We start from the raw sequence: 27,413 nt of genomic DNA on the forward strand, positions 1-27,413 counted from the left end.
ATTTGTTTAGTGTAAACATGCGGTAGGTGCACCAGTGAAATTCATTAGCTAACCTGCTTTCTTATATTTGCAGTGTTGCAAAGAAACAAAAATACATCTTCTTATAGTTTTATAGTTATACATATCATCAGCAAGGAGAGTCTTATACTTTTTATTTGAAAAATGGTACATTTACTTTTTTATTTATTCTCTGTGCGCCAAGTTTGCTACTATTCACAGTAAGCTTTGGTACAATCGTATGCAGTTTTACACAGTAGTCTCTTCTAAAGTGACGCAGTCACTGCCAAGTCTGGCATATGCTATAGATATGTGAGTGCGCAAACTTTTCCATTAATGTTTACTCTTGTGTACTAAAACAGAATGGAAAAAGGAGAAAACAGTAGAGACTGCAGCTGAACACATTGCAGGTATTAAACCTTCACACAGCACCGGTACAACGCCAGCTCTGTCAGGCAGCACAGGGGCAGTGGACCTCACAAACTGAAGGGATTTCCATTTTTTGATGTCTTTATTTTACATACAACAGAGTGTAAAAAAGGGCAGATATTATTTTACATACCATTACAGAATGTAAAAAAATAAAGGGCAGGGATGGGTGCTGACATTGCTGCAGCAGTTAACCCTATGATGAAATCAATGACTGCAGTTGGCAAATATGACATACCCTACTACAAAAAGTTGTGCATTGTTACATCCATTTAATCACACTTTGTAGAACACCCCAGGTGATGTAACTATAAGTGTCAACATGCTCAGAGCTTTCTATTTCATCTTGTGGATAGAAAAGAAATAGCATTTCAAGGCAATAAAACATACCACACTTGCAGCACCCTGGAAGATGCAAAATCATAGTGCAAGGTCTCATGTTAACTTATCTGTACAATTAACTGTCATTTGACTCATAATTACTATTTAAACCGAAGAACCAAATAAGTTTAACGATTCATTTAAATTTGCAATAGGACATTTAATTGTTTTTCTGCATGGCAAAGCCTAAAATTAACTTACTTTGAGACGTATTGTTCTTATAAACTGAAAGGGTTCAGTATTTAAGTTAGACATAAAATTGCTTTGAAGATCTACAAGCAGAAAGATACGTTTGAGGAAAATGATACTGTATATAGAAATCACATTTTGAACTGGGGGCATTTTAAGAAAAAAGGTCATGAGGTTTACAGTCAAATGCTTAATATAGTGCTGAAATATAAAAAGATACAACAAAAGCATGCTGCTTGCAAGGGAGGACTGTAGATATCTAAAATACCAAGATATCTAAAATACCAGGAGCATTAGCCAAGAAAAACTAAAGACCGAAGGTGAATGTAAGTTAAACAGGATATACACAACGATAGAGCAAGACAAGTGAACAACTAATCAATTATCTTGAGGAAGGATAACACCTTTCATTTACAGCCCCTGTCATATCACCAACCGTAGACTAATATTTATTAGAAGAAAAGAGCTGAAAACCCACTACGTTTGTATTCATAGTTGACTTTTACAGCTAACAACCAAGGTGTTATAATAATGTGAAAATTCCATAGACTAAGTCAGAAGAAAATGGTGGTTGTATAGATACAAAATGGTCCAGCTATGGACAGCGCTCAAGGCCTTGCCAATAGGCTAATTGCTGCTGTGTAAATACGGGGACTCACAACTCATGACACTGCACAAAATATTGTAGCTGCTAATTTCCCGAATCCAGTAAGCTAGGTCTTGGTAACATGCTTTGTTCATACGCTAAACGTCACAGTCAGTGATACACTTAGCATGTACCTTAACCAAGAAACATGGGTACCTAAACATACTATAAATATCAATGCTGTAACAACAGGTGTTCGAGAATGCAGGTCAGATAGTTAAGAGGTTCTGCATTCAACGGTCTCCCAAACAAAACGATATACTTCTATTACCAAATAAAAATGCATTAAACAATTTAATGTAAACAGACAGTTTACAGTAAGTTTTTACTTACCAATTACACAAGTTACTGCAAGCATTATAAATAAATAAAACATTTTTGGAAACTGTATCCTTGCATTATTTTTTATGTAATTAAACATGTGTCATTTTAATGCTTATTATTTGCAGAGAATTAACTATGGATTGTGAAACTTGGGCAAAATGTGCATTTCTGTTTTTTATGATTGTGATTAAGGATGGTTCTTTCTCCATCTTAAACAATCGATTCTGAAAAATACAAATATCATTCACTGATTTTCTATGTCGACTTAATCCAATACAGTGTTATGGAAACTGAAGCCTGTCCCAGATTTACAAATCACATGACGAGAACTAACCTTGAACTGGATGCCATTTTATCTCAGGCTAATTTAGAGTTACCAGTTTACTGATGTTTCCCAGACAAAATCCACACAAAATCAAGTCAGTGACCTAACTGGAGCTCAGACTTGTGAAAGGGGTGAAGCAGTACTTCTAATCACTGAAGAACTGCACTACCCAAAAACAAACTACACAAAACAAATTCTCATTAAATATATTCACTGTGTCCAATTATCACTTTATACAAAAATGATCAATATTTTAAAGACTACACAAAAGAACATATGTGTTACCATAAGCATTTTATACAAGATACTGTACTGTCTATAAAAACTAAAAGTTGTTTTTGATTAATCTTATTTCTATTTAACGTGGGTAAAGGTCCCATTTTGTACTTTAAGATCAAATTAATTTCACATGAACTAGTGCAGGGGTGGGCAAAGTCATTCCTGGAGGGCCGCAGTGGCTGTGGGTTTTTGTTACAACCCAGTTGCTTAATTAGAAAACAATTCTTGCCAATAATTACATTTCATAAGGATATCACCCAAATACTTTGAAGTGTAAAACGGATGGGCAATTCTCACTTTTTTCACTTCTTTTTCCTTCCAAGTATTTAATTAAACCAAATAGTGCACGATACATACACACAGGTGTAAAGGGTAGCAAGCAAAATGGATAACTGCTGGTTTCTTTTGTCATTTGCATCTTATTGCTAATAAGGAACAATTTAATACTGAGAATGCAGCTGTTTAAGACTTAAAAAAGCAATAAGGGTTCAAAATCTTAACGAGGGAGATAACCAAAATGAAGCAGAAGTGTTTCTAGAGCAATAAGTGCTTCTTATTAAGCAACTGGGTTGCAACAAAAACCTGCAGCCACTGAGGCCCTCCTGGAATGACTTTGCCCACCCCTGAACTAGTGTGTGACAAAGACACACATTTTAAGATGACTACCATCTCAGTTTTGCTCATTATCTTTATATTAACAGTACACACACTGAGCAGAAGTACACTGGTAAAATAAGTTTGTGGTTAAATGGAAGCTAAATCCCTGAAAGATGCTTTCAATATCCTACCCAGTTGTACAAATAACATAACTACATTGACACCTGAATACTGTACATTTCTAGCAGAAATTAGTAAAAGTTGAGAGTAAAATGCAAAACTTTTTTTGTAGAATAAAAATGTACAGAAAGTTATTTTAAAAAAAGTCAGGATTGAAGGTGCATGCCTTAATAAAGATGAAATGCCGCATAAAACAACTCCATCTTAACAGTATGGGACTTTATATTTTGTAAATATTGGAATATTTACCTGAAAATTTTGGCAGTAAACCTGCTCTTCCAGAGCACATCTATGTAAACAATGGCTAATTTTTTCTCCTATACAAGCATGTAAGCCATGAAACAAAAAAACATTTGACCAGAAGAAACTGATATTAACTGTAAAGCATTACAGTGAAAATATTATGATTTTAGACTGCTTTGCCATATCAAAGCCCTATCACCTCTCCATTAGAGAATGCAGTATGAATTATTCATTGCACCAGCAGATGCCTAAAGATAATTAGGGACCATGGGTCAGAAGATTGAAGCTCATCCGAAAGTGGACCTTGCAACCAATTATTAGAGTCAATATGGTACTTACTTATTCCACAGTTGAAAATTGCATATCTATTCATTTCCTACTGAATGAATTATTAAAATGTAATTTTTTCTTTTTTTTCTAATTGCATCACCTTTACCTAAAGAAATTGTTTATATAATGATCAAATTTTGATATATCCACATATCCCACTGAACCATTGCAGAAAGAGCTGAAAAAAAGCAGTGGGGAGAGAGCACTCATCAAACCAGAGAAAATGGAAGAGTGGGCAAAATGACCAGTGAGAAATGTAGATATTTCACTCAAAGCTTCAGCAAGCACTTGATAGCAATTGTTGCCTCCAAAGACTATATTGCAATATATTGGATTAAATGTTTTTGTCCCTGCCATTTTTATTTGCGTATTTAAAACAGTATATTCAGTCTTAAAAAAGCAAAGTTTCTGCTATATTAAATGTGATATTAACAATTGTGGAAACCAAACATTTGTCAATTTCAGCTCAGTTGAAAAAACAAAAATTTTATTTTTAAAGTGAAAGGGTGTCAATATTTTCATCCATGTCTGAAGGATAAATATTAATATTTAGTATATAAATTAAGAGATATTGTCAATAATAATATAAATAATACTCAGTATTATAATTAATCAGAAGACTAAGATTACTGTTTACATCTCAATAAGCAAATTATTACACAATCCATCCATCCATCTCCATCCGCTGGAAAAAAAAATCAAGATATAACATTCATAAACCCGCTTGTTCTAATTCTGGGACATGGGGAGGCCATAGCCTATTTCAGTCAGAGTTTTGGCAAAACAAGAAAAAATATTTCTGTCAGAAACAGTGGTGGGTGAGAACTCAAATAAGCCTGAATAAAAAGTCGTGAAGAAATGGTAATTGGTCTAACAGTACACTATTTCTTTGAGTGAAATAAGAAACAAGTTTAAAAACTGACATCTGCACTATAAACATGTGGAAAATGTAACAAAAGTTACAAACATGCACTTGCATTTGAATACTGACTTTAACAGGCACAATGCTGAGATGTTCTCTCTTTTTATTTTTTTAAACAAGGCAGATGGAATGGGATGGTAGTGGAAGATGACAGCCAAATGTTTGGACACAAAGAACTATAGGGAGTACTACCTAGGGTTTCTTAGAAATGCAATGGTGACTGGACAAATCTGTTAGCAGTTGCCTATTGTCCTCCTTTCTGTTCCTGCTTTCAGCAAAGTCATATTCTGAGCTGACTGAACTCTTATCCTCTTCCATCTAGAAGGATAAAAAAGCAGTAAGTCTCATAATTATGCTAAAACCCATAAGGGACAATGCAGATAGCTCTGAAAGAAGTAATGTCAATCCCATACACATCAGCAATAATGTCTATATTAATAGTTAGACATTAAAAGTGAATTTATTTTCTGGCATTTATCATGTGCATTCCAAATGAAAAAAAGGAAACGTTAACATTTCATTGGGGGAATATAATATATACATAAACCATGCATGTGACACTATGAACTATAGTTCGGTCGGCACCTCAGCAATAGAGAAATATATGAAAGCCACTTCCTTCAGTTTAATACAAGTACAATGCATGCTTTTATAAGTTCTTTGTGCATTAGACTGCTGTTTAAAGCTTAAAACTTTTATTCATGCAAAAAATGCAGCGTTTCTGAGAATGACATTTCAGTTTACAGTTATGGGTGGGAGACCAAACATGCATCTTATTGTAAGACCTAGAAAGAGGTGTACAGAACTACAGGCCTGCAATTTAGAAGTTGTTAAAACAAACCCCAGTAGTAAAACACGGTTACAAATGTAAATACAAATTGTTTAATACTGGTTCTGTTCTCTGTTATTATATATTTTACAGGCCTGCAACACACTCTTTGAACAACCATACATAAAGTGTCCAGCCAGAACAGAAAGAGCATACCTTTCACCATATATACTTTGATACAAAAAAATTTTCCACTTTGTATGGGCTACTGGAATTGGTATTAAATACAAAAAATATGAAGTAATGTGAAATTATATATGTTCAGGTAATTCAGGCGTGAGGTCTAAATAAGGTTTAAAAGTAAAAGGGGACAAAGTGACTAAATGCTCCCACAATAAAATCTAAGGTGGAATTGACAATGGGCAACATAATGGTTGACAGTTACCATTTGAAAATAAAACAATGTCATCACTGCCCTGAGGCAGTGTGGTTAGACTTACTAATACAAGTCTCTGAGTATGATCCAATGATTTGGTAATTAATTACTCAAACTGCTATTCCATTAAGAACAATGCTGAAATTTAAAATATGAAACAATCTATTTTTGAACAAAAAAGATCCAGTAATCTTTATGTTACTGTTTGCTTAAACAATTCATGTCACATCTGTGTCAGTATTACTCTCAGTACTGTCATTTGAGTTAGCTGGAGACAACTCAACATCAACATTTAACAGCTCACTTTTGAGAAATAGAGCCAAAGGTGACCTAGCTTTCATGTTTTGAAAACTATGCTCTTCTGATCAAGCAGTATGAACATGCAACAGTTTTTTCAAAATCTCCAGTTCCATATCTGCATTCAAAAATGTGTATATGACTGTGTGGTCCCTTTACACCCCCAATAACAGCCAATATCAAGCCAATGGGTAGGAGGTGATCGAATGAAGTTTGAGTGTTTTCTGGAAAACCTAAACATTACAAGATTAATAATTATATGTAAATGCATATTTTTAGAACAAAGAATTAATGCTTATTTCAATCTGGCAAAGCCCAACAAATATACAATATTTATGTACGGCTATCCAGGTGGGGGTCTACATGCACAACCACATACACATAACATATCCAGCATTTCATTAAAAAGTGTGATTAGCCCTTATTAGTTAAAAAAATGAACAAAAAGAGGTGCTGAATGCTTGGGTGTTCATTTATTAATACCACAATAAATGAACTTGACTAGGCAAGCATGTTTGTTCAGCAACAGAGAAGCAATGTGCATCTGGTTTGTTGCATAGGGGCAGGCAGAGATAAGCCAACACGAGTCAAAAATAGAGGGTAGTGAAATCAGCTTTTCTGATAACCACAGAAAATTGTATTTTACATATTTAAAAAAAACTGCTTAATTTTTATAAAATAAAAACATGTCAACAATACAAAAAATTGATAACACAGTTGAGCACAGATAATCAAGTCATTTATGTTCACAGGGTTAAACAACATACTCCCCGGAATGTATTCATTTTTCACATGCAGGTAGTAAAATAGCTATCTCTCCTACTCTACCTAATTTTTCCAAGATGATTCCTGGCCCTGGATAACGGCTGCAGTGCAATGAAGTCATCACCTAAAATAACTCTGTTGGAGTACATCTAGAAAGTGGACAGAAGAAGAGGAAGGGGAATGGAACAAACAAAAGGTCATTACAGGGAAGTAGCTAGATAGACGAGGATAAAACAAGACACAAAGGTTAGTATTGGAACAGTTTGTTAGGGAGAGATTACCTGTACTTGTTCCGTCAGTAAGAGAAGTAAACCAATCAAATATACAATATAATGATTTTTTGGAGTATTGTAGCTCTGTTTTTTTAATAGTAATTGTTTTAAAATGACTTAAGACATTTTCAGACATTGCTCCTTAAGTTCAACAAGAGTCCTTTGTGCATTTAAGGTTTCAGAGGTTTAAATAAAATATTGACAGTTATTTACTGTGTATTACTTACACTGCTACACGTAAAAAGGGCTCTTTCTAGTTATTAAGTTTGATGATAGTAATTTGAAAGACCTGTGCAACAGCCGGGGGTAAAGGGCGCCCAATTTGTGACACTCTTAAATTAATTACATATTATTTTCTACAAAACAAAAAACTTTGTAGAGCTTTTTATATTACGTTAGAAAAACTGAGAGAAAAGGCACATGAATATTGTAATAAAAGTTGATGACCTGGGTCTTATCTCTATCCTGGAAAAAAATACAAATTAGTAATTTACAACTGAATGTATATACATGTCCCCTCAGCGCAGCATGCAACACTATACTGCCTTCACTACTAATCAATTCATGCTCACTCACAAGAAGTAAAAAAAACAACAGACACATAATTAAGACAATACTAGATGGAAAAAATGTATCAGATCAGAATTCCTTTTCAACAAGGACAAATTTACATTCACCTCTAGTGAAAGTGCAATGTATGTGAGACCATGAAATTATAAAGGTTTTCCAATTCAAAAGGATTAATTCATATTACTATACTGTGCATTGCCACTAATTTCACTGATACAGAACTTAGCCAAAACTAAATATTGTACATTCACATAATGAAAGGCAACACTCTTACCACGTCTGTATTATGCTATTATTTAAGTTAAACAAACCAATTAAAAATGTAATCAGTACTAGAAGCTGATGTTGTGCAATACAAAATATTCTCATTTGTAAATACGATGTAGTTATGTGCTCAATCTGAAACCAAAAGGCACAGACTATTTTTAATGTAACTGTCCAAATGGGGACACGCCACATCTGAATATTCTTACTCCAACCATCTACATTTCTGAAAAACAAAGTCCTGTTAAGAGTGGGCACTTCCCCAACCCTGATTTTTCCACAAAGAAAAAGGACTAGGGAATGTTTTCAAGGATATGATAATTTATTTTATTTAAGATCATATATTAACGCAAGTAATTTCATTGTGTTGGTAGTGTGAGAGCTTTGCTATTTGCTTTTAGATTTGAGTTTATTCATTGCTCATGTTGGGAGAAATGATACTGAAAACAAAACACATCCTAGGAAATAAAGCTAATAAAACAGTCAGTACCAAGTTTAATCTCTAAATGTTGGAAATTCTGAATATAGATCTTGCTCTTTAAATAAAGGAAACTATTAAAAAGAATTTAAATTAGCATCAACATAAATAAATGCTAATAATTTAGTGTTACGGAAATTTACCTAACAAAAGAGTTTTCAAGAGAGGATTACCATTTATTTTGTTTCACTATTATTATTATCATCATTCTGGTACACTCTGATGTTTGTTTTATTTCTCTACACTGTATAAAGGCAATGGGTATACTGTATTTGTTTCTTTTAGGTAGAGTCACCCTTTTGTTACTCTAAGTTCAGCAGTTACATTGTTAAATATAAACATACAGTATATACGTGAATATAGTTTGTTCTCTATACAGCTGCCTACCACTTTGTGAGCAATATATAGTGAGCTCACAACTTAATGAATATATTATTTTATAAAGTATCTAAATCTGTGACTGTTTGCCTAATGAAAAGGCAAGCGTTTCATTTGATTTTAGTTTTCAAGGAAAAAAAAAAAATTTAATACAGCATCCACACTACTTCTTGTAACTACCATGATGAGCTATTTTGATAAGACACCTGAAGATTTATAAAATGGTAAAGTACTTGGTTTTTAAATAAAATTGAGATTAAAAATGAGATTTTATTCTATTGACTTGGTCTACTAATGCTTGCATTTTACCACCAATAGATGAACTGAAAATAAAGGCATGTACTGTATATTTTTAAATGCAAATGCAGACACTTTGGCAATTTCTCTGTTCTACATCTCTTATTAAAGGTAAGATGATTATTTTAAACTTGTGTCAAAGCACATATATTAGGCATTCAATGGTTTAGAAGTTTGATTGAAACTGATACCTTTTTATCAACAAACTATCATATTGATTTAAAAATACAGCCAAGACATTACCAGCACAGATTTTTAATTTATTATTCAAATGCAATCAAAGCCCCATTTGTTGCAGACATTCCTTTGGTCTGCTAATTGTATACCCATTTAGCTTATCCTTAATTAGTCATGTTTGAATGCTAATTTGTTATTAAAGAACATTCTGTAATTGTATCAGCACCAATGAAAACCATTATTCTATTCCAGAAAACAAGTAAATTGTCGTATTAATTTGCAAGGCCAAAATGCAACAACTTTCTCAAGGAACATGTCACTCTTTTTTGCAAAACAAAGTTTATTCTATTCTGCAAATTGCCAGGAAACTGAAGATTTCAAACAAATTTATGTATTACAACCTTGAGAGAAGATGGCAAGTTGGATCTAAAAAGAACAGAAAAAGAAAAGGAAGGCCCAAATGCACAACTACATGAGGATAAGTAGATCAGAATCTTAAGTCTGAAAAACAAAACACCTTACAGGTCTTCAATCGGTTTATTCCATAGATACACTCCAAATACCGGTGTCATCTCTAAAAGTGAAAAGCTGGATAAAGAGGCCGAGATTAAAAAAAAACATATCTGAAACCGGCATAAAAAAGAAAATGTTAAAATGGGCAAATTAACACAGACACTGGACAAAAGATGACTTGACAAAAAGTGTATTATGGTTAGCATCCTGGAGTCGCCTTTTCTTTGCTGCACATAAAACTGATATTTGGACACAATGGACTCTCTCTCAGACATCAAGAACCTAATATTTATCAAAATAAACAATCTATTCAGATATGTATGTTTGCCCCAGATAAGCCGTGTTTTGTTACATACAAGTACACTTTTCTGAATTTATAAGTTTAGAATTTCATTATCTTCATGAAAAAAGTTTTAAAGTTACAATTTTACTGACTAGTCTATTCAATAATCAATATTTTGAATTTATTGTTGTTAAAGTATGAAAATGTCAAGCAACTGTGTTGAGAATGGTGATTAGTACTAATAAAATATATGATTTTAATGAGTACCTGAACAATGATAAAATAAGTTCTTAGCTGTATAGTTCACCTATCAGTGAATTATTACAGTATACAGTATAAATGAGTTCACCACTCTGAACGTAAAAATATATTTATGTAAATTATGACCATTAAAATTCATGGAAAGATAGCAAAATTAAAATTCATTGCGCATTCACTTAACAACACAGAAAGATATGTAATTAATATCTGTAAAATATGTAAATAAGGCAAAATTGTTTAAATCAATGGTTAAATGCAACATGATGGTTAAATTCTCCTGCTCTTCAACAAAAGACTTTATGTGTATCACCCTGCAAAATCCCACTTTCACCCAACGGTTTCAGTTGGCACTCAAAAATGAGCTCTACCAGACTCTTAACAACATGTCAGTCAGCCCCTAATAATAGAGCAGATCTTGAAAGACACAGCGACGAAGACTAATAATGTTGAGCACCTGGAATACCAAGCACAGAAACACCAAGCCAGAACCCACCTGGAAAATATTCTGGATTGTAAACATAAAAGATAACATTACAAATGCATAAAGGCCCAAGTACAAATCTGGATCCCACAGATCAATAATAACTGGTGGCTTGTAAAGACTGCTGAAATTCAGGGTTATGCAGAAAAATAAGACATGAGGAATTTTCACTCTGCCATCATGTCGCTCTTCAACACCAGGTTCAATGCCTCTGCACCTTTGAAAAGTATGAATGTTACTACTTTTCCATGGGCCAAAATGCTGATTGTGGAGAAATATAGCACTTCTAAGTCCTGCTGAACCATCAAACTGAAGGTGACAAAGTCTTTGTCAGCTGATTCCCCAAACACCTAAAGAACCCCACCTTGATGCTCCACCTTCCTTAAAACCAATGGATCGATGGCCCAAACAACTTATCCACTCACGTCTTCAAGATGGGTGGTCCTGTGCCTTCTTCCCAGCTGCACCAGTTCACGCTGGCACATATGGGAAAACATTAAGTTCCCAAGCAATTTCAGTGGTGCCATTAGTGCCACTATTAAGAAGGGTTGAAGGTCAGGCTTTGGAAGCTACAAAGGAATTTACTTGCTCTCAATTGCTGGAAACATCCTCGTCAAAGTCCTACTGAACTGGCTGATACAATGTGGGTGCACAACATAGGGTCTTCAAATAAATATAATTAAAATCACAGAAACTCTTCCAACCTGCTCCAGGCCATGAGGACCCAGGATGTTAAAGTTAGAATCCTTGGTTGCCTGCTGGACCAAATCGCATGCTTATTCCTACCTTGATAGCATCTTTTCTTTCTCTGTAATAGCAATGAAGAGATAACCAAAGAGGATACATGCAGCCCATGATACATACAGTATGTAATGCTGCACTTGTGGGCCTTTGACAACAATGCACTTCAAATAGAGACCAAACTTTCTCTTGATTCACTAACACAATGTCTGACTTGGATCTCAGAATGGATGAATAGTAACTTTCTCAAGTTAAATAAAGAGAAAACTGAAATCTTATGTGATTGGCAATAATGGATACAATGAGGCTATTAGAAATAAACTGGATACATTAGGATTAAAAGTCAAGATGGGGGTAAAAAGCTTAGGGGTAATTGTTGACTGTAATCTGAATTTTAAATCGCATATTAATCAGATCACTAGGACAGCATTTTTTCACTTAAGAAACATAGCTAAAGTTAGACCTCTTATATCACTGAAAGATGCTGAGAAATTAGTTCATGCTTTTGTTTTCAGTCGACTAGATTACTGTAATGCACTCCCTCTCAGGACTACCCAAAAAAGACATAAATCGTTTGCAACTAGTGCAGAATGCAGCTGCTAGAATCCTAACTAGGAAAAGAAAATTCGGACACATTTCTCCAGTTTTGATGTCACTACACTGGTTACCTGTGTCATTCAGGATTGACTTTAAAATTCTGCTTATGGTTTATAAAGCCTTAAATAATCTCGCCCCATCTTAAATATCGGAATGTCTGACACCTTATATTCCAAATCGTAACCTTAGATCCTCAAATGAGTGTCTCCTTAGAATTCCAAGAACAAAGCTTAAAAGAAGTGGTGAGGCGGCCTTCTGCTGCTATGCACCTAAAATCTGGAATAGCCTGCCAATAGGAATTCGCCAGGCTGATACAGTTGAGCACTTTAAAACACTGCTGAAAACATATTACTCTAACATGGCCTTTTTATAACTTCAATTTAACGTAATCCTGATACTCTGTATGTTCAATTTATCATAATAACTATTCATGGTGGCTCTAAAATCCATACTGACCCCTACTCTCTCTTCTGTTTCTTTTACCGGTTTCTTTGCGGTGGTGGCGGTACTCAAAGCATCATGATGTTCCAACAATTATGGATGGATTAAAAGGCGGAAGTCTACGTGACCATCATTTTCAAGTCCTTCCGTGAGAACCCTAAATCCAAAGAGGACTGTTTCATTTATGTTAGGTAGAATGCCCAGAGGGGACTGGGCAGTCTAATGGTCTGGAATCTCTACAGATTTTATTTTTTTCTCCAGCCGTCTGGAGTTTTTTTTTTGTTTTTTCTGTCCACCCTGGCCATTGGACCTTACTCTTATTCTATGTTAATTAATGTTGACTTATTTTATTTTCTTACTGTGTCTTTATTTTTCTATTCTTTATTATGTAAAGAACCTTCGGCTACTGTTTGTATGAAAATGTGCTATATAAATAAATGTTGTTGCAAACTTGCAATATACGTTATGAGAACCCTCCTCTATACTTCTGAAACCTGGATCTCTCCATGACAGAAACTGAAGGTGCTGTAAGAACTCTGTCACTGCAAGTTTTCATCTTTCCTCAAAGTTTTTTGAGGAGATGGAATCGCCAACATCAAAATCCTCCACTGATTATCAATCAAGAATCACCAGCATCAAAACAATCATGATATCTACCATCTATCATATGATATCATCATATCTTCCATCAGCTATACCAGGATGGTCATATGATTAGAATGCTTAACACATGACTCCCAAAACAAATTCTCTATACAAGAAGCCAACCTTTGCACATTCTCCTCCTTGTCTACAAAAGTTTTTCTCTAACGACAACAGCTTCCTAACAAGTTCCCAACATGTGCTATTTAGATTAAACTGTGATTCCAAATTTGGCCTGTGTCAGTGAGGATATATTCATGAGTAGGGATGGGTACCGGTGTCCGGTGCCATTGTGGAACCGGTGCTGACATGAACGGTAGTAACCAGACCGAAAAGCAGCGCACAATTCGTGCTTCATTTCGTGCTTTTTCCCTGAGAAATCTAGCCAATCACTTCCTTTCCAAGGATAGTAGGCGGGCCCAGGTATGTACGGGTTTTTTTTTTAGAGCAGAGCTAAAATGCCGAAGCTGAAGCGCTTGAGAGTGTGGCTGTACTTCACAGCAAAAGATATAAACTCAGCAGCCTGCAGCAAATGCTTAAAGGTAATAATGTGCAAAGGAGGTAACACCTCAAATCTAATGAAACACATGGCGTCGCATGGCGTTTTTTTAAAAGCCGAAAAATGCACCGCATTTGATAACTTGCAGCAAGACATCAAATATACAAAAGACTGCCAGGAATTACCTCTGGACAAGACCCTGTGGCCTGGTGGTGGAGTAAGAGGGATACACTCCCCAATTTATCTGCCCTATCAGAAAAATACTTGTGTGTCCCAGCGTCATCAACGCCTTCTGAAAGAGTTTTCTCTTGTGCTGGGCATGCCATCAGCCAAGAGCGATGCCGTATAGCTCCAGAAAAGGCTAATATGATTATCTTCTTGCAAAAAAACTGCTAAACATCACAGGTTTCATGACAAAGTTTGTGTTTTCAATTGTTTAAGCACTGGTTCCAACCAAAGAAGTTATGTTTTATTGACAGAAAGGGCTAGGTTTGTTATAATTTTGTTTAAAAAAAATTACTGGGAAAAATAAAAACGCAAGAGGTTTTTGGACGAAGTTTGTGTTCTTTATTTTTTTAAGCACCGGTTCGAGCACCGTTTAAGCACCGGCACCGTTTCAAAAGTACCGTTTTGGCACCAGTATCGGATAAAACCTAAACGATACCCATCCCTATTCATGAGTGGGCTCTGTCTAAGGCGGTTACTTGTTTTGTGCCCAGTGCTGCCTGGATTGGGGGCTCTTGCCTACTGCAATTATGAATTGAAATTGTGTATGTATGTATGTTACTATTATTACCTTTAAAATAATTTCTCAAATTCAAATATAATTTAGGAAATTTTATTATGTACAATCTAGACTTGGGGCAAAGAGTTCCTTTTAAATCAATGAACAGATCCTTAAAAGTTCAGCCTTAAAACATTCATTGCTTTTATATACAGTATAAGCTATAAAATCACGTCCTGCAGCTAAATCTAGGTAATGCCATGCCATGCTTCAAAAGTGAATTGCTGTGTCAAATTTTAGTGAATAGCTCATGCATTCTGCCATACAATTGCATTTCTAATCATACAGAATACAATGCATTTGAGCGAAAAACTTTGAACTTAATGATATTTATACCTCTAAAGGAAACAAGGATCACACAATCAGTAAAAGGGAACACAGTATTGGTATATACAATAATGTACCATAACTGTTACTTTCCTAAAAATGGTACCTCATTACTATTTACAGAAAAGAATTACTTACTGAGTTTAAAAGAATATTTGCATATACTGTATGTATGTATGTGTATATATATATATATATATATATATATATATATATATATATATATATATATATGTGTGTACACACACATGTATATAAATAAGCTAAACCTCCACATACTAATCTGTTGAAATAAAATAAGTTTTCATTATGCTCTTACTAATATATCTTACCTGAGTCTTCTGAGTGTTTGTGGGTTGAAGGTGTCTGTAGAAAACATTCTTGATGACATCAGGGAAAAGACAAGTAATAACAATAAGAATAATAGCAAACCAGGCAGAGCCACTAGAAAGTAGCTGAACAAAGACAAAATACATGTCTTGTGTGTGCAAAAATGGCCTAGAAAATAAAACAAACACAGAAAATCACCATTAACAAATAGTACAGTAAACCAAAATCAAAATATACAACTTTCTATAAAAACTTAAATTTTTGCAACCAACTATCAGCTTCTGTTTTTTTATTGTATAGGAAAAAACATAAATGATGCATCTTAGAGACATTTTTTTTCTTTTTTTTTTACACTAAACGAACAGATTCTAAATGCTACACTCATCACGTAAAGGATATGTCTAGTATTTTTCAAGTCAAAGCCATTTCTTTACAATCATGGCATATGTTAATTTGCCACACAAAAATGCATTTCAAATTAAGTATTTTTTTAAATAAATCTTAAATACCTAGCTTGCACTTGCCTTTTATCATGGAGGTGAGGGGTACTATGGTTCCAAGGTGAAAAAAAAAGCCTCAAAATTCACCAACTTCACTAAATATGAAGCAGCAAAAATTTTGATTTAAGAAAACATGCCTTCTGAGGTGTACATGTGACAGCTAAAGTAAACTAGAAATAATTTATTTTATCAGATTCTTGGTACTATTTGAATGAGGTGGGTACATTTTCTGTTCACTTGTCTGCTTGCAGCAGGCATCATGGATGGAGTCTTGCCACATCCTCTAACCCCCATTGACCAAATTGCCCAAGATTTGTCATTGCAATTCTGTTTTTTTTCAACGGTTATGTTCTGCCATACTTTGTAACAACAGACAGATGCATACCCAAATCATAAAAATATTTTTCTTAATTGGTGCTTACTTATTGCCTATTACATTCTGCATTGTGATTTTACATAAACTGCAGAGGTAGATTCAAGCAAGGTACCAGAGTTATGGTGAAGAGAGCACATAAGAGTTTCATTGTACTTTGTACACATAATAAATCTGTACTGAACTGATTACTGACACTCCCTGATACGTATCAGTTCATAAATACGCAGGGAAAATATGCAAACTCCACGTAGATCCTAGCACTGTGAAGTAGGAATGACAGCTGAATAGCCTAAAAGTTTTCTTGAACATAATGAATTTGTCTACCATGTTAAGAAAATGGAAGTAGCACTCCTCCACCTTTAGAATTTGTTTTCATTTTTATTTAATGTTGAGTCTTTTCATTTTTTTCCCATTAGTTATTCTGTGATACTGACATTCAGTTTTGGAGTATTTAGGCTACACCATCTGATCAGTTCAGTTCCCTTTTTCCTACAGGCAGACTCCGTATAAGTAGAGATAATCCTCATCATTCCACAACCTTGACCATTCCTACAGAATCTGCATATATCAGCAAATAACTTCATTTTAATGTAAGGTGATAATATCTTATACAAGGTGAAATTTTTGTGTCTCTCTACAAATATATTACTTATGACATTGCAAAAACAGGGTCACGCACATAGCATTCCTTGCTGTTCTAAATGCTGAAGGGCCATCCTATAACATATTACTGAATAGCTTTCCAAGTGTATTATTCGGTTTCTGCAAGACGCTTTCAGTATTACATTTGAAATGGAAAAAATCACTTTGTAGTATGCAATTAATTAATGCTCTGACACCTCAAGTATTACTTGAGCTAATTTTCAAACTTACTCCAAAATACAATTTTGTTCCTTTTTCCTGATATCTGACTTCGTACTGCTCTGAAAGTAGCTTCACCTACCACTTTTAAATTTCCATTTTCTTTGTATACAGATGCATTTATTTCTTTTTTGTACCTGAATTTTTTGCTTATATATTGAGGCACTATTTTATGAAGAATGCACATAATTGAATCTAATAAATAAAACTTCATTGTGTCATTTAGTTTTAAATTCCTTTGCAATGAATGTACACCTTCTAACAGATACATTTGCATGAAAAATTGTTTCAAATGAGGGTCTTGTGAAAATAAGAGCTTCTACAAAGTGTTAGCTCTCACTTCATATTTAAAGTTAAATTAAATATCTGGTCTGGTGCATGTGATGGACACTGAATATCAGTTTAAAGGGATAGCTTTGCCGGGATCATACACTTTTACACTCCACGAATATGGATTTCTCATGAATTGTCAACTGAGTAAATTCAAATTGCAAAGGTTCAATGTAGATCAGGTCTGCTTAAACTATTGATAATACTGAAATGAGGATCATTCTTACAAATACATTCACAAATGTTACAAAATACTATTTTCAGTGGGCACTTTTGATATGCTGTTTAAATTAATGTGCACTGAAACTCAACTTACCAAATAATTCCTCCATAAAATAAGGAAAAAATGAAATAAAATGCAATTGAACCCCAAGTCACAAAATGGTTCATCCATGTCCAGAAATGAGTTTCCAATGCAAGCTGGAAAAAAAGAGATATGTATGTGTGTGTATTATATATGCATATATACAAACACACACACACTCTTAAAAAGAACATATTAACACGTATCAAACTGAAAAATGCCCAACATTCATGGCGGCTTGAAAACACCAGTGATCTAAGTAAGCACTTCTAATTTCCAAATGTGAATGAAGAGTGGCAGTAGGAAAACCATTACTAAAATGAGCAAACGTTTTGGAACCCCTGTCCCAACCCCCACCCTTTCCAGTTTTTACCCAAATTTATGCAGTTTAATGTCTCAATGTACTTTGAAATTAAGCATAAAAAGTGAGACTTGCTTACTTCGACTACTATTAAGCTGTGCTTGACGTTGTAGTCCTATGAGGTTCCTGTCTGCAAGACCTGTTCCTGTCTTGTTAGTGACCTCCAGTTTCAAAGTTCCCTTTGATGGTGTAGGAAATACTAAATCCTTGGCTTTCTTTGTTATTTCTCTAAAGGGTGTTAATTGCCTTTTCCTCACCATTAACATTGCGATAGACTACTTTGTGCAGTGCAATAGTTTCCAAATAATGCTACAACAGGTGGAGCAAAACAATTTATTCCAACACTTCTTCGATACAGGGAAAGTTTGTAAATAATCAACAAAACCTGAGACACTTGTAGAAATTTTCTGTTATTAACTTTCAAAACTTCATTAACTTCCATTGCTGCAGAAAAGTTGTACGTTTTTAACCGATTACTTGTTCCCTGTAAAAAGTCCTTTTTGTGTAAGATTTAAAATATTTTTAGTTTTGGAAAAGCTAAACTTCATTTTTTTTTTTAACCTTTGGCATTTTACTCTTACCTTTGTGTCATTTCAAGTTATTCTCTGGACCTGAGCTGCTTAAATAAAATGCAGCACACTGGAACACTGCAGGTGTTATAAACACCTGACAGGTAGTATATATCCATCCATATCTGCATGTATACATACATACATACATACATACACACCGCCTGCAGAAAGTATTCAGACAACTTTACTTTTTTTACACACTTCACGTTGCACACTTATGCTAAATTAACTTTTTGTCTCATCAAGCAACACTCAATACCTCAAAATGACAAAGCAAAAACAAGATTTTATACATTTTTGCTAATTTCTTAAAAACAAAAACATGCTATATTAAATGGATGCAAACATTCAGACCCTTTACTTAATTGAAGAACCTCTGGCAGCGATTACAGCATGGAGCGTATTCTTGGGTATTATATGACAGGACATGCTTTGCACATCTGGATTTGGGGATTTTCTGTCATTCTTCTCTGAAGATCCTCTCAAACTCTGTCAGGTTGGTTAAGGACCATAAATGAACAGCTATTTTCAGGTCCCTCCAGAGGTGTTCGAATGGGTTCAAGTCTGGGCCACTCTCAACCATTCACAGAATGTTTCCTTAGCCATTCTTGTGTTATCTTTGCTTTGTGCTTAGGATTAGTGCCCTGTTGTTTCAACCCAGTCTGAGGTAAGAACACTCTGGAGCAGGTTTTCGTTGAAGATAGATGTACTTTTCTCCATTCGGTTTCCGCTCAAACCTGACTAGTCTCCATTTCCCCAATGATGATAAACAACCTAACAACATGATGCTGCCATCACCATGTTATACCATTGAAACTACAGTATACTGAACACATGATAAGCGGTGCCCTGCAGACACGAGTTTGGTTTTATCAGATAAGCGAATTTTGCTTCTCATAGTCTGAGAGCTCTGTAGGTGGCGTTTTGCAAACTCCAAGTTCTCCATCTAGATGTTTCTCCTAACTCTGCATAGGCTCTCTGGAATTACATTGAAGGACTATAGTGGACACTGTGCTGTTCTTGGGAACCTTCACTGCTGAAGAAACATTTTGTAACCTTCTCTAGATCTGTGCCTTGACACAAACCTGCCTCTAAGCCAATCAGGCAATTCTTTGACCCCTTGAATTGGTTTTTGTTCTGATACTTATTTTCAAATATGGGACCTTATATACAGTTGTGCCATTCATAATCATGTTCAATCAACTGTATTAAACACAGACAGAACTCCAAACAAGGTGTACATCATTTCAAAGATGAACAATAGAACTGTAATACAAGTGTCAAAGCAATGTGGCATTTAATTTTTTTTAACTAAATTTGGAAAAATTCCTAAAAGCCTGGTTTTGCTTTGCCATTCTGGGATATTGAGTGTTGAGAAATAGTTTTAGCTTAAGACTGCAATATAACAATATATACATACACAAAATTCATGCATTTGGTAAGTAAGAGTACCTGCTGAGTAACCTTATGGCCCATGAAATAGACGTGTGTTTTAACAATACTGTCTTTCTAAAGCAGTGTATGCTATATATGTACTTTAAAGAAAATTCACATCCCTCTGCAATGCTTTGTTGTCTTGAAGTTATACAGCCAGTAAGTACAGATTCCATTGTGCACATGGAGAAGTTAGTCAGCATTAACTTAGACATGCAGACCATCCCCCAGAATTCCAGGAAGTTTAAATCTACTGACCATCATAGCATCCCCTTCAATATAAATTGAATGTCATGTGAAGTCAATGTCCAGCTCCTTTGTTTTGCCAGGGAATAGATTGTTGTCCTGACACTACAGCTCCAGAAAGCAAACCTTTTCTCTGTAAACAATCTCATCAAAGTTATGATGGGGTATCTTCAGAAAATGTTATTATAAAGATGAAGCTGTGTTTGGTAACATAGTGATTGTTGAAAAAGGTACAGCAAAGGGCTCAGCATAAAACTCTTGGGAGCATCACTGCTGAAGATCAGTGAGGAGGAAGTAATACTGGCCATATTGACATGAAAGGTTCTGCCAGTTAGGAATTCTAAAATGTATTTTTTAGATGGTCTCACTATGTCTCAATATAAGATTCTGGTGATAATCTTTGGTGGTACAACTGTTTTAAATGCTAAGAAGTAGTCTATTCACAGTACTGTGGCACAGCAGTTATTATCCAGGTATATGAGAATGGTATTAAGTGCAAGCAATAGGTAATTCTTTGTGACCCGGCTATGATAATATGCAAATTGGTGATAGTCCGTATTATTGGTAAATTCACTTTAATGCATCCTAGCACCTGTCTTTCAAAACATTTCATTACAATGGAAGTCAGCATTACTGGTCTGTAGTAACCGAGACAGTCCACTTTTGTTTTCTTTGTTTTTTTCTAAAAGAAAACAGTAACTGTAAGCATGACTGGATGCGCGAAATGAAATTTATCAAGCAGTACTCATTGGGATATATAAACAACATTTTTTCAAGCAATAACTTTAGCTCCACCGTGTACTACTGATACTGTTTGCTGCAGTTATTTGAAGAGCATATTGCTTTCAAATGGGAAAGGCACAGTGCCTTGCTTAATGTTTGGGACAACATCGTGTCATTACGATCGGGAATATGCAACGCATTTTGCTTCACCACATTGAACCATTCATCAAACATCAAAGTGCGCACACCGAACTCGTAGGATCCGCAAAGCTTTCTGTCACATGTAGATAGAGACTCTGTCACATTCCAAGTTTTAGCACACTGCGCACTTCTGCAACTTGCGCACATGTTGCGTTAATTTCTGAGGACCTGCTCAGAGGACGCATCAAATGAACGTTGAGAACGTGTGGCAGCCGTGATGTGGACGTGTACGCGTTCTGAATGTGAAGTATAAACAAGCCCTTGGTGTCCACACTTTGCTCCTGCCATCACTCTGGTACAGGTTCATCTTTGTCTAGTCTATCCACAAGACCTTTTTCCAGAATTCTTTGGGCTCTTTAAAGTACTTTTTAACCTATTTTTCCCCCCTATAATCTGGCTAATCTGTTTTTGTGGTTAACCAGTGGTTTTCATCTTCCAGTGTTGCCTCTGTATATCTACTCATGACGTCTTCGGCGGATAGTCGTCTCTGACACATCCACATTTGCCTCCTGAAGATTGTTTCACATCAGTTGGATAGGCGTTAGGGGCTTTATCCATACCATAATGAGGACTCTTTTGTCCTCAGAAGTGGAGGTCTTCCATGCAGCCTACTTCTTTTTGCAATTAATGAGTCCACCAGTGCATTCTTTTGTTCTTATTGATATTCCAGACACTTGATTTAGATAATCCTAAGGTTTTACCAGTGTCTGTAATGGTTTTATTCTTGTTTTAAAGCCTCATAATGGCTTCTTTGACTTTCATTGGCACAACTCTTGTCCTCATGTTTAACAATGTAGTCTGTACAGACTCTAACGGTAGTCTGTAGGTATAAGCAAGTCTAAGTATCTTATGCCTGCAATAATGAAGCAATTATATAATTAAAAACTGATTAATTACAAATGTCTGTAACTACCTGTGACTCCAAAAATTATGGTGCCCTGAAATGGGGACAATCATGTAGGAAGTGTTATAATATCTACACGGTGTGACCGAAATGTATGCAAATACCATTAAATGAAAAATCTGGAATGTCAACTTTAACCACATCTCAATTGTTTGACTTGTAATCTGAAACTGTAGAGCAAAGGGGTAAATCAAGGAAAAATGTGTCTTTGTCTCAACCATGGAGAGCACTGTATTTAAAATATGTACAAAAATGGACAATAAATTCAACTAATTAAATGAATGAAAATTGCTACATCAGATTAACTTGGGTTAAAGAGATCTATCTTTTTTTTTGCTGTTTTGTAATGGTTTGTTTTGTATTTTCTCCTGCTGTCTTTCTTGTGTTGTGAGAAAGTCATACTAAAAGAACTAGGTGAGATATGGAAGTAAACCTTCAACAGGAGAACATTTCTGAAGATCCATTTATTGCGTGGATTGGTTTATGTATGTTCACTACCATTGCTAAAAATTATGGCTGGAGTAAAAAAAGGAAGACACAAGCATAGGAACTTTATAATGAAAACAAGGAATGAGGTCCTCTCCTGAATCTGCTTGTAGTATTAACTTGATCCTGAATGAAATCTGATGGAGATATTGGATTTCTACCCTGTTTACACAATACCAAGAATATATGAGACACAAAATACTTAACATATTTTTTAAGGTAGACCAAGAAAAAAAAAACACCTTTGTCCATTACGCAACACAGCCTTTAAAATATTCTGTTTTCTGTACCATGTTTTATCCATTGCACTGCATATAGTATAACATGTGCCTGTTCTTTTTTTCAGCATTTCTGCTTTAAATACTATTTTTTACTTTTACTAATGACAGCAGGTGCAAAAAGAATTCTATTTCATATGTTTAAAACATCAAAATAAACCTGAACCTAAATTGCTCAACTGTAACAGTGTGAAACATGCAATTTCTAAAGTATAATGAACATTTTCCTCTATTTTCTACAAAATATTTCAGCAAAATTTCATTGTTAGACTATTAAAGGTTTTCCTGCAATTTGAAACCATTTAAGTAAGTGTGCATAGGAAGAAACAGCCCCATTATTCTGATACCAACCTCAGATGAAGTCTTGGACATCAAAGCCAAACTGTGGACATTTATATATAGCTTAGGTGCTCTTGCTGGAGTTTTGCTTTTTTCTTCCAAACTACCACTTTGAAATTGGGATTGTTGTCAATTAGAGATTTGTTAATCCAACAAAAAAAAAAATCATCCACATCTGTTTATATCACCTGATCACCTTCTTGTGATTGTGGGATCATATTTTTTATATATTTATAAAACATTTTTTTCCAAAAATACATGTGTGTAAGGTATAATTTTCCTCTAGTATGTTAAGAAAATTACTTCATTTATATGCAAGTGACAAGATGTGCCCTTACATGATGTGTATTTCTACTAAAGCTTTCATGTAAAACTGGAAGGTTTGTTTCAGGTTGCATTTAATTGTCTCTGTCCTGTTCAATTACCTCTTCAACAACACAGAATGGCTTAGCAAAATTAGTAGTTACAACAATATTGGCTAAATATTTTCAGAAAAAAACTTTTTCATTCCTCTGCCAGATTTTAATTTAAACATTTTTATCAAATATAAGAAAAGGTTAACCTAATCACATATCGATTAATTAATAAGAAATATATAGAAGTTTACAAAATATGTAAAAAACAATATTTTTAAAAATAATAGGAAATAGGAATTAATTAATTCATATGAAATTTAGAATGCATTTACCTTTAGGGTAACGGTGATGACCATAATTGTGAAGACTAAAGTGCCAAAGGTCCAATTGCCAAACATCTACAGTAAAAAGGGACAAACATAAAAATTTAAGGATACATGTGTATCTAGTTAAAGAATGACACTAATATTAGGTTAATTTAAACATCTCAATATTAACAATGTCACCAACATGAAAAAAAAATTTGTATTAAAGTCTGCCTTTAGTCCATCTCTTACTATTTATAGTGCTGTGAAGAAAGCATTTGCACCCTTCCTAATATCCTGTGTTTCTGCATAATGTACAAAATGAACAGCCTCAGAAAAACAATTTCCTTATTAAATAAAAAAAGTGACTTTACAACCTTATCTCTCATGCGAAAATGTAATTTTGCCCACAGTTTCAATACTTGGGTGCAACACGTAATTGCAACTAAATTGCACTTCCTATAATTTGACATTAGTCTTTGACATCGCTCTTTAGGAATTTTAGACCACTCTTCTTTGCAGAAACGCTTTAATTCAAACAAACTGGTAGGTTTCTAAACATGATTTCAGGTACTTCTACAGCATCTCTATTGGTTTCAAATCAGAACTTTCACTAGACAATTCCAAAACTTTGTTTCTTATAAGCCATTCAGTTACCAAGGTTGCTTTTGTGTTTTGTGCCATTGTGCTGATATACAACCCAATTCCGCTTCAGGTCACAGACAGGTGACCGAACATTCTCCTTAAGAACATTCCAGTCAAGTGTAAAATTCACAGCTCCATCAGTAACTAAGAGCTTCCATGTTCTGAGCCAGCAAAGCATCCCTTCATCATAATGCTACCACCACTATCTTTAACTGTGGGAATGAGGTTGTTATTGCTGAACATTGTACTAGCATTATGCTAGACATTGTGGGACATGTATCATCCCAACAATTCTACTTTTGATTCACCTATTGTGGTGTAGCGGGTCCGTGGCTATTAAAGATTGGCTGCTTTAAAATAATCCATTCGCCGTGTCAGTCTCCATGGGTGCGATCGTGCAGCCGTGGGGAGTTAATGGAGTAAATGGGGCAAGTCACACCTGCACGTGAGGGTGTGAATGTTCTCAATTGCTTAATTGGCTTCCTGCGGTGTGCTGTTGAGGTGCTATGCCCACGAAGCCATATAAGAACAGGCTGGGGCAGAAAGGAAGGGGGGAAAAATAAAACTGAAAGGAAAGAGGCTGGGAGAGTGACAGTTCAGCTTTGGGCGCGAAAGAAAGTGGACGAGCCAGTTAGCCAGCTGTACAAGAGAGGTCAGCACGGTCACGGGTCCCTGATGGAGCGAAGGATCAGCATTCAAGGGATGGATTGTGCCCACTGAATGGGAAAAAGGGTATGATAGTGGAGGAGTCTGCCCTAGGGATCTGAGGGACGACGAGTGCGGGAAAGAAAACAGGAGGACAACCTACTCTAAGTGGTCTGGCAGACGCCGATGGAGGCAGCCAAGATGGGGGTTGGTAGTGTAAGGACCGCGGTGGCTTTAGTCTTTCCTGCTGAGCATGCCTTGGGTGAGCTGGAAAAACTGGGAAGGAGCTATGCTTGGCTGGTGTGATCCCAATGGCTGCGGGAGGATTTTAATCTCGTTTTTAACCTTGTTTTAACTGTTTGGGATTTTTACCTTTTTATGGATTATTTATTTATGAAAACTTTAGGAAACGTGCACTATTCATTTGGACACTTTGTTTTAATAGCACTTTTGCACCTTTCCCCTTGCTTCGTTTGTTGTCCTCATTGTTCAGCTCATCCGGTTACATTATCAATGGTGTTGGGAGAGTCTCCCTGAAAAGTAAGAAGGGAACATGGAGCTGAACCCGCATCATCACACCTGTCCATATAATATTATTTCAAAAGGCTCTGGGATTATCCAGGTCTTTTTTGTAAATAAAAGTCTAATATTACACAGGTTTCCGTCTCTCCCACAAATCATGATTTCACTTAGTCTATTTCTTATAGTGGAATCATGAAAACAGACATTAGCTATGGTTAGAGGAATCTACAGTTCTTTGGATTTTCTTCTAAGATCCTCATTTACTTCTTAAATGTGTTGTTGCTGTGCCCTTGGGGTAATTTTGGAAAGCCATCCTTTCCAGGAAAGAGTTACCACCGTCCCAGACTTTCTCAGTTTGAACATAATGGTTCTCACTGTGGTGCACTGGAATCGTACAGCTTTAGAAATTACTTTGTAACCAATTCCTTACTGAGTTTCAATATATTTTTCCCTTGTTTCTTCTGGAATTTCCTTTGATTGACACACCATGTTTATCTAGAAACCTTGTGGTGAAAAAGTCACTTTTGTGGTAAGGGTCAATATATGGTTAGGTTTTGATTCAATATGCCTGGCTGCAATCAAATCTTGGCTGTATTCAGTCATCTCAATCTAATATCAATTTAGCTTGGCCACCTATTTTAATGAGTAACTGAGGGACAATTATCTTTTCTCCTGTGCAGAGACTTAAATATTTTAACTAATAATCTAGAGATGTTACATTTATTTTGGTTACTTTTATCTAACATTTTATCTAATGAACTGAAGTTATTTGAAACCAATGCTTTTTCGCAGCACTGTATGTAAACAAATACTTTTCATATTAAATAGCTACTGTATAGGCTTAATACACTCGCCAAAACTAGAACTACTATAAATACAAAAGGACAAATAACCTAAACACAAAACATAGTGATGACAAACTATGTTTCTGACTTATGAATTACTAAAAGCAAAATTAAAAAAAAAAAAAAAAATACACGAGTTGACAATGAAACAGATTTTTGCTGTGTGAATACAAATAACAAATGTCCAACACAGTCAACTCTTACCAGTTGCCTGCTAGCTTTCAAAATCTGAAGACATGCACAGCATGAAAGGAGGAAAAAGGAAGAACTGAAAAGAGCAGGTAAATTGCAAGTTCGAAAATGCATTCAAACACTATACTGCAAAGCTTAACAACAACTGTATTACTAAATATATAACCCAAAGCAATTTCATGCTATTTTTAAGTGCCTGAACGTGTTTTATTACAATAATAGCCACTCCACCATGCATCTCATAGAAGCTACAAGAAGAGCTCTTGCTAATATAAAATAATGCATCTGCTATATACTGAAGTATTTCTTATTTACTAATACACACTTATGAGCATAATGTGCATGTATATTTTATATACAGTATACAGTATGTCTGTGTATACATATGGAATGTAAATGTAGTTCATATTTGCTATCTACTAATCGATGCTAGAATGACCCTTCTGAAGACCTCTGACCTTACCTTCTATATTTGATTCTGTTTTTCAATGTACACCAGAAGACTATGGGGGCTGTTTTTAAGTGTAATTGAAAGGGTTCAAAT

General features: G+C 35.1%; 1 protein-coding gene across 5 annotated transcripts in view; it reads right to left on the minus strand.

Moving 5' to 3' along the window:
• The window catches only part of atp11b (ATPase phospholipid transporting 11B (putative)), a 206,010-nt gene that overhangs the window by 10,588 nt on the left and 168,009 nt on the right, over positions 1 to 27,413 (minus strand). For 2 of the 5 annotated variants that reach the window (XR_005634388.1, XM_039759292.1), the window contains exons 26-30: positions 24,048 to 24,113; positions 17,828 to 17,931; positions 15,447 to 15,612; positions 7,173 to 7,258; positions 5,035 to 5,160 (exon numbers count right to left, since the gene is read on the minus strand). Coding sequence is in view for 3 of the 5 variants with exons in the window: in XM_039759292.1 (XP_039615226.1) it covers positions 5,076 to 5,160; positions 7,173 to 7,258; positions 15,447 to 15,612; positions 17,828 to 17,931; positions 24,048 to 24,113 (507 nt within the window). In the remaining 2 variants the exon portion in view is untranslated. The remainder of the gene's footprint in view (positions 1 to 5,034; positions 5,161 to 7,172; positions 7,259 to 15,446; positions 15,613 to 17,827; positions 17,932 to 24,047; positions 24,114 to 27,413) is intronic. The other 3 variants (XR_005634390.1, XM_039759306.1, XM_039759285.1) reach the window with 2 other exon arrangements.

Source organism: Polypterus senegalus, chromosome 1, assembly GCF_016835505.1.
Source record: "Polypterus senegalus isolate Bchr_013 chromosome 1, ASM1683550v1, whole genome shotgun sequence".
NCBI classification, from domain to species: Eukaryota; Metazoa; Chordata; class Cladistia; order Polypteriformes; family Polypteridae; genus Polypterus; species Polypterus senegalus.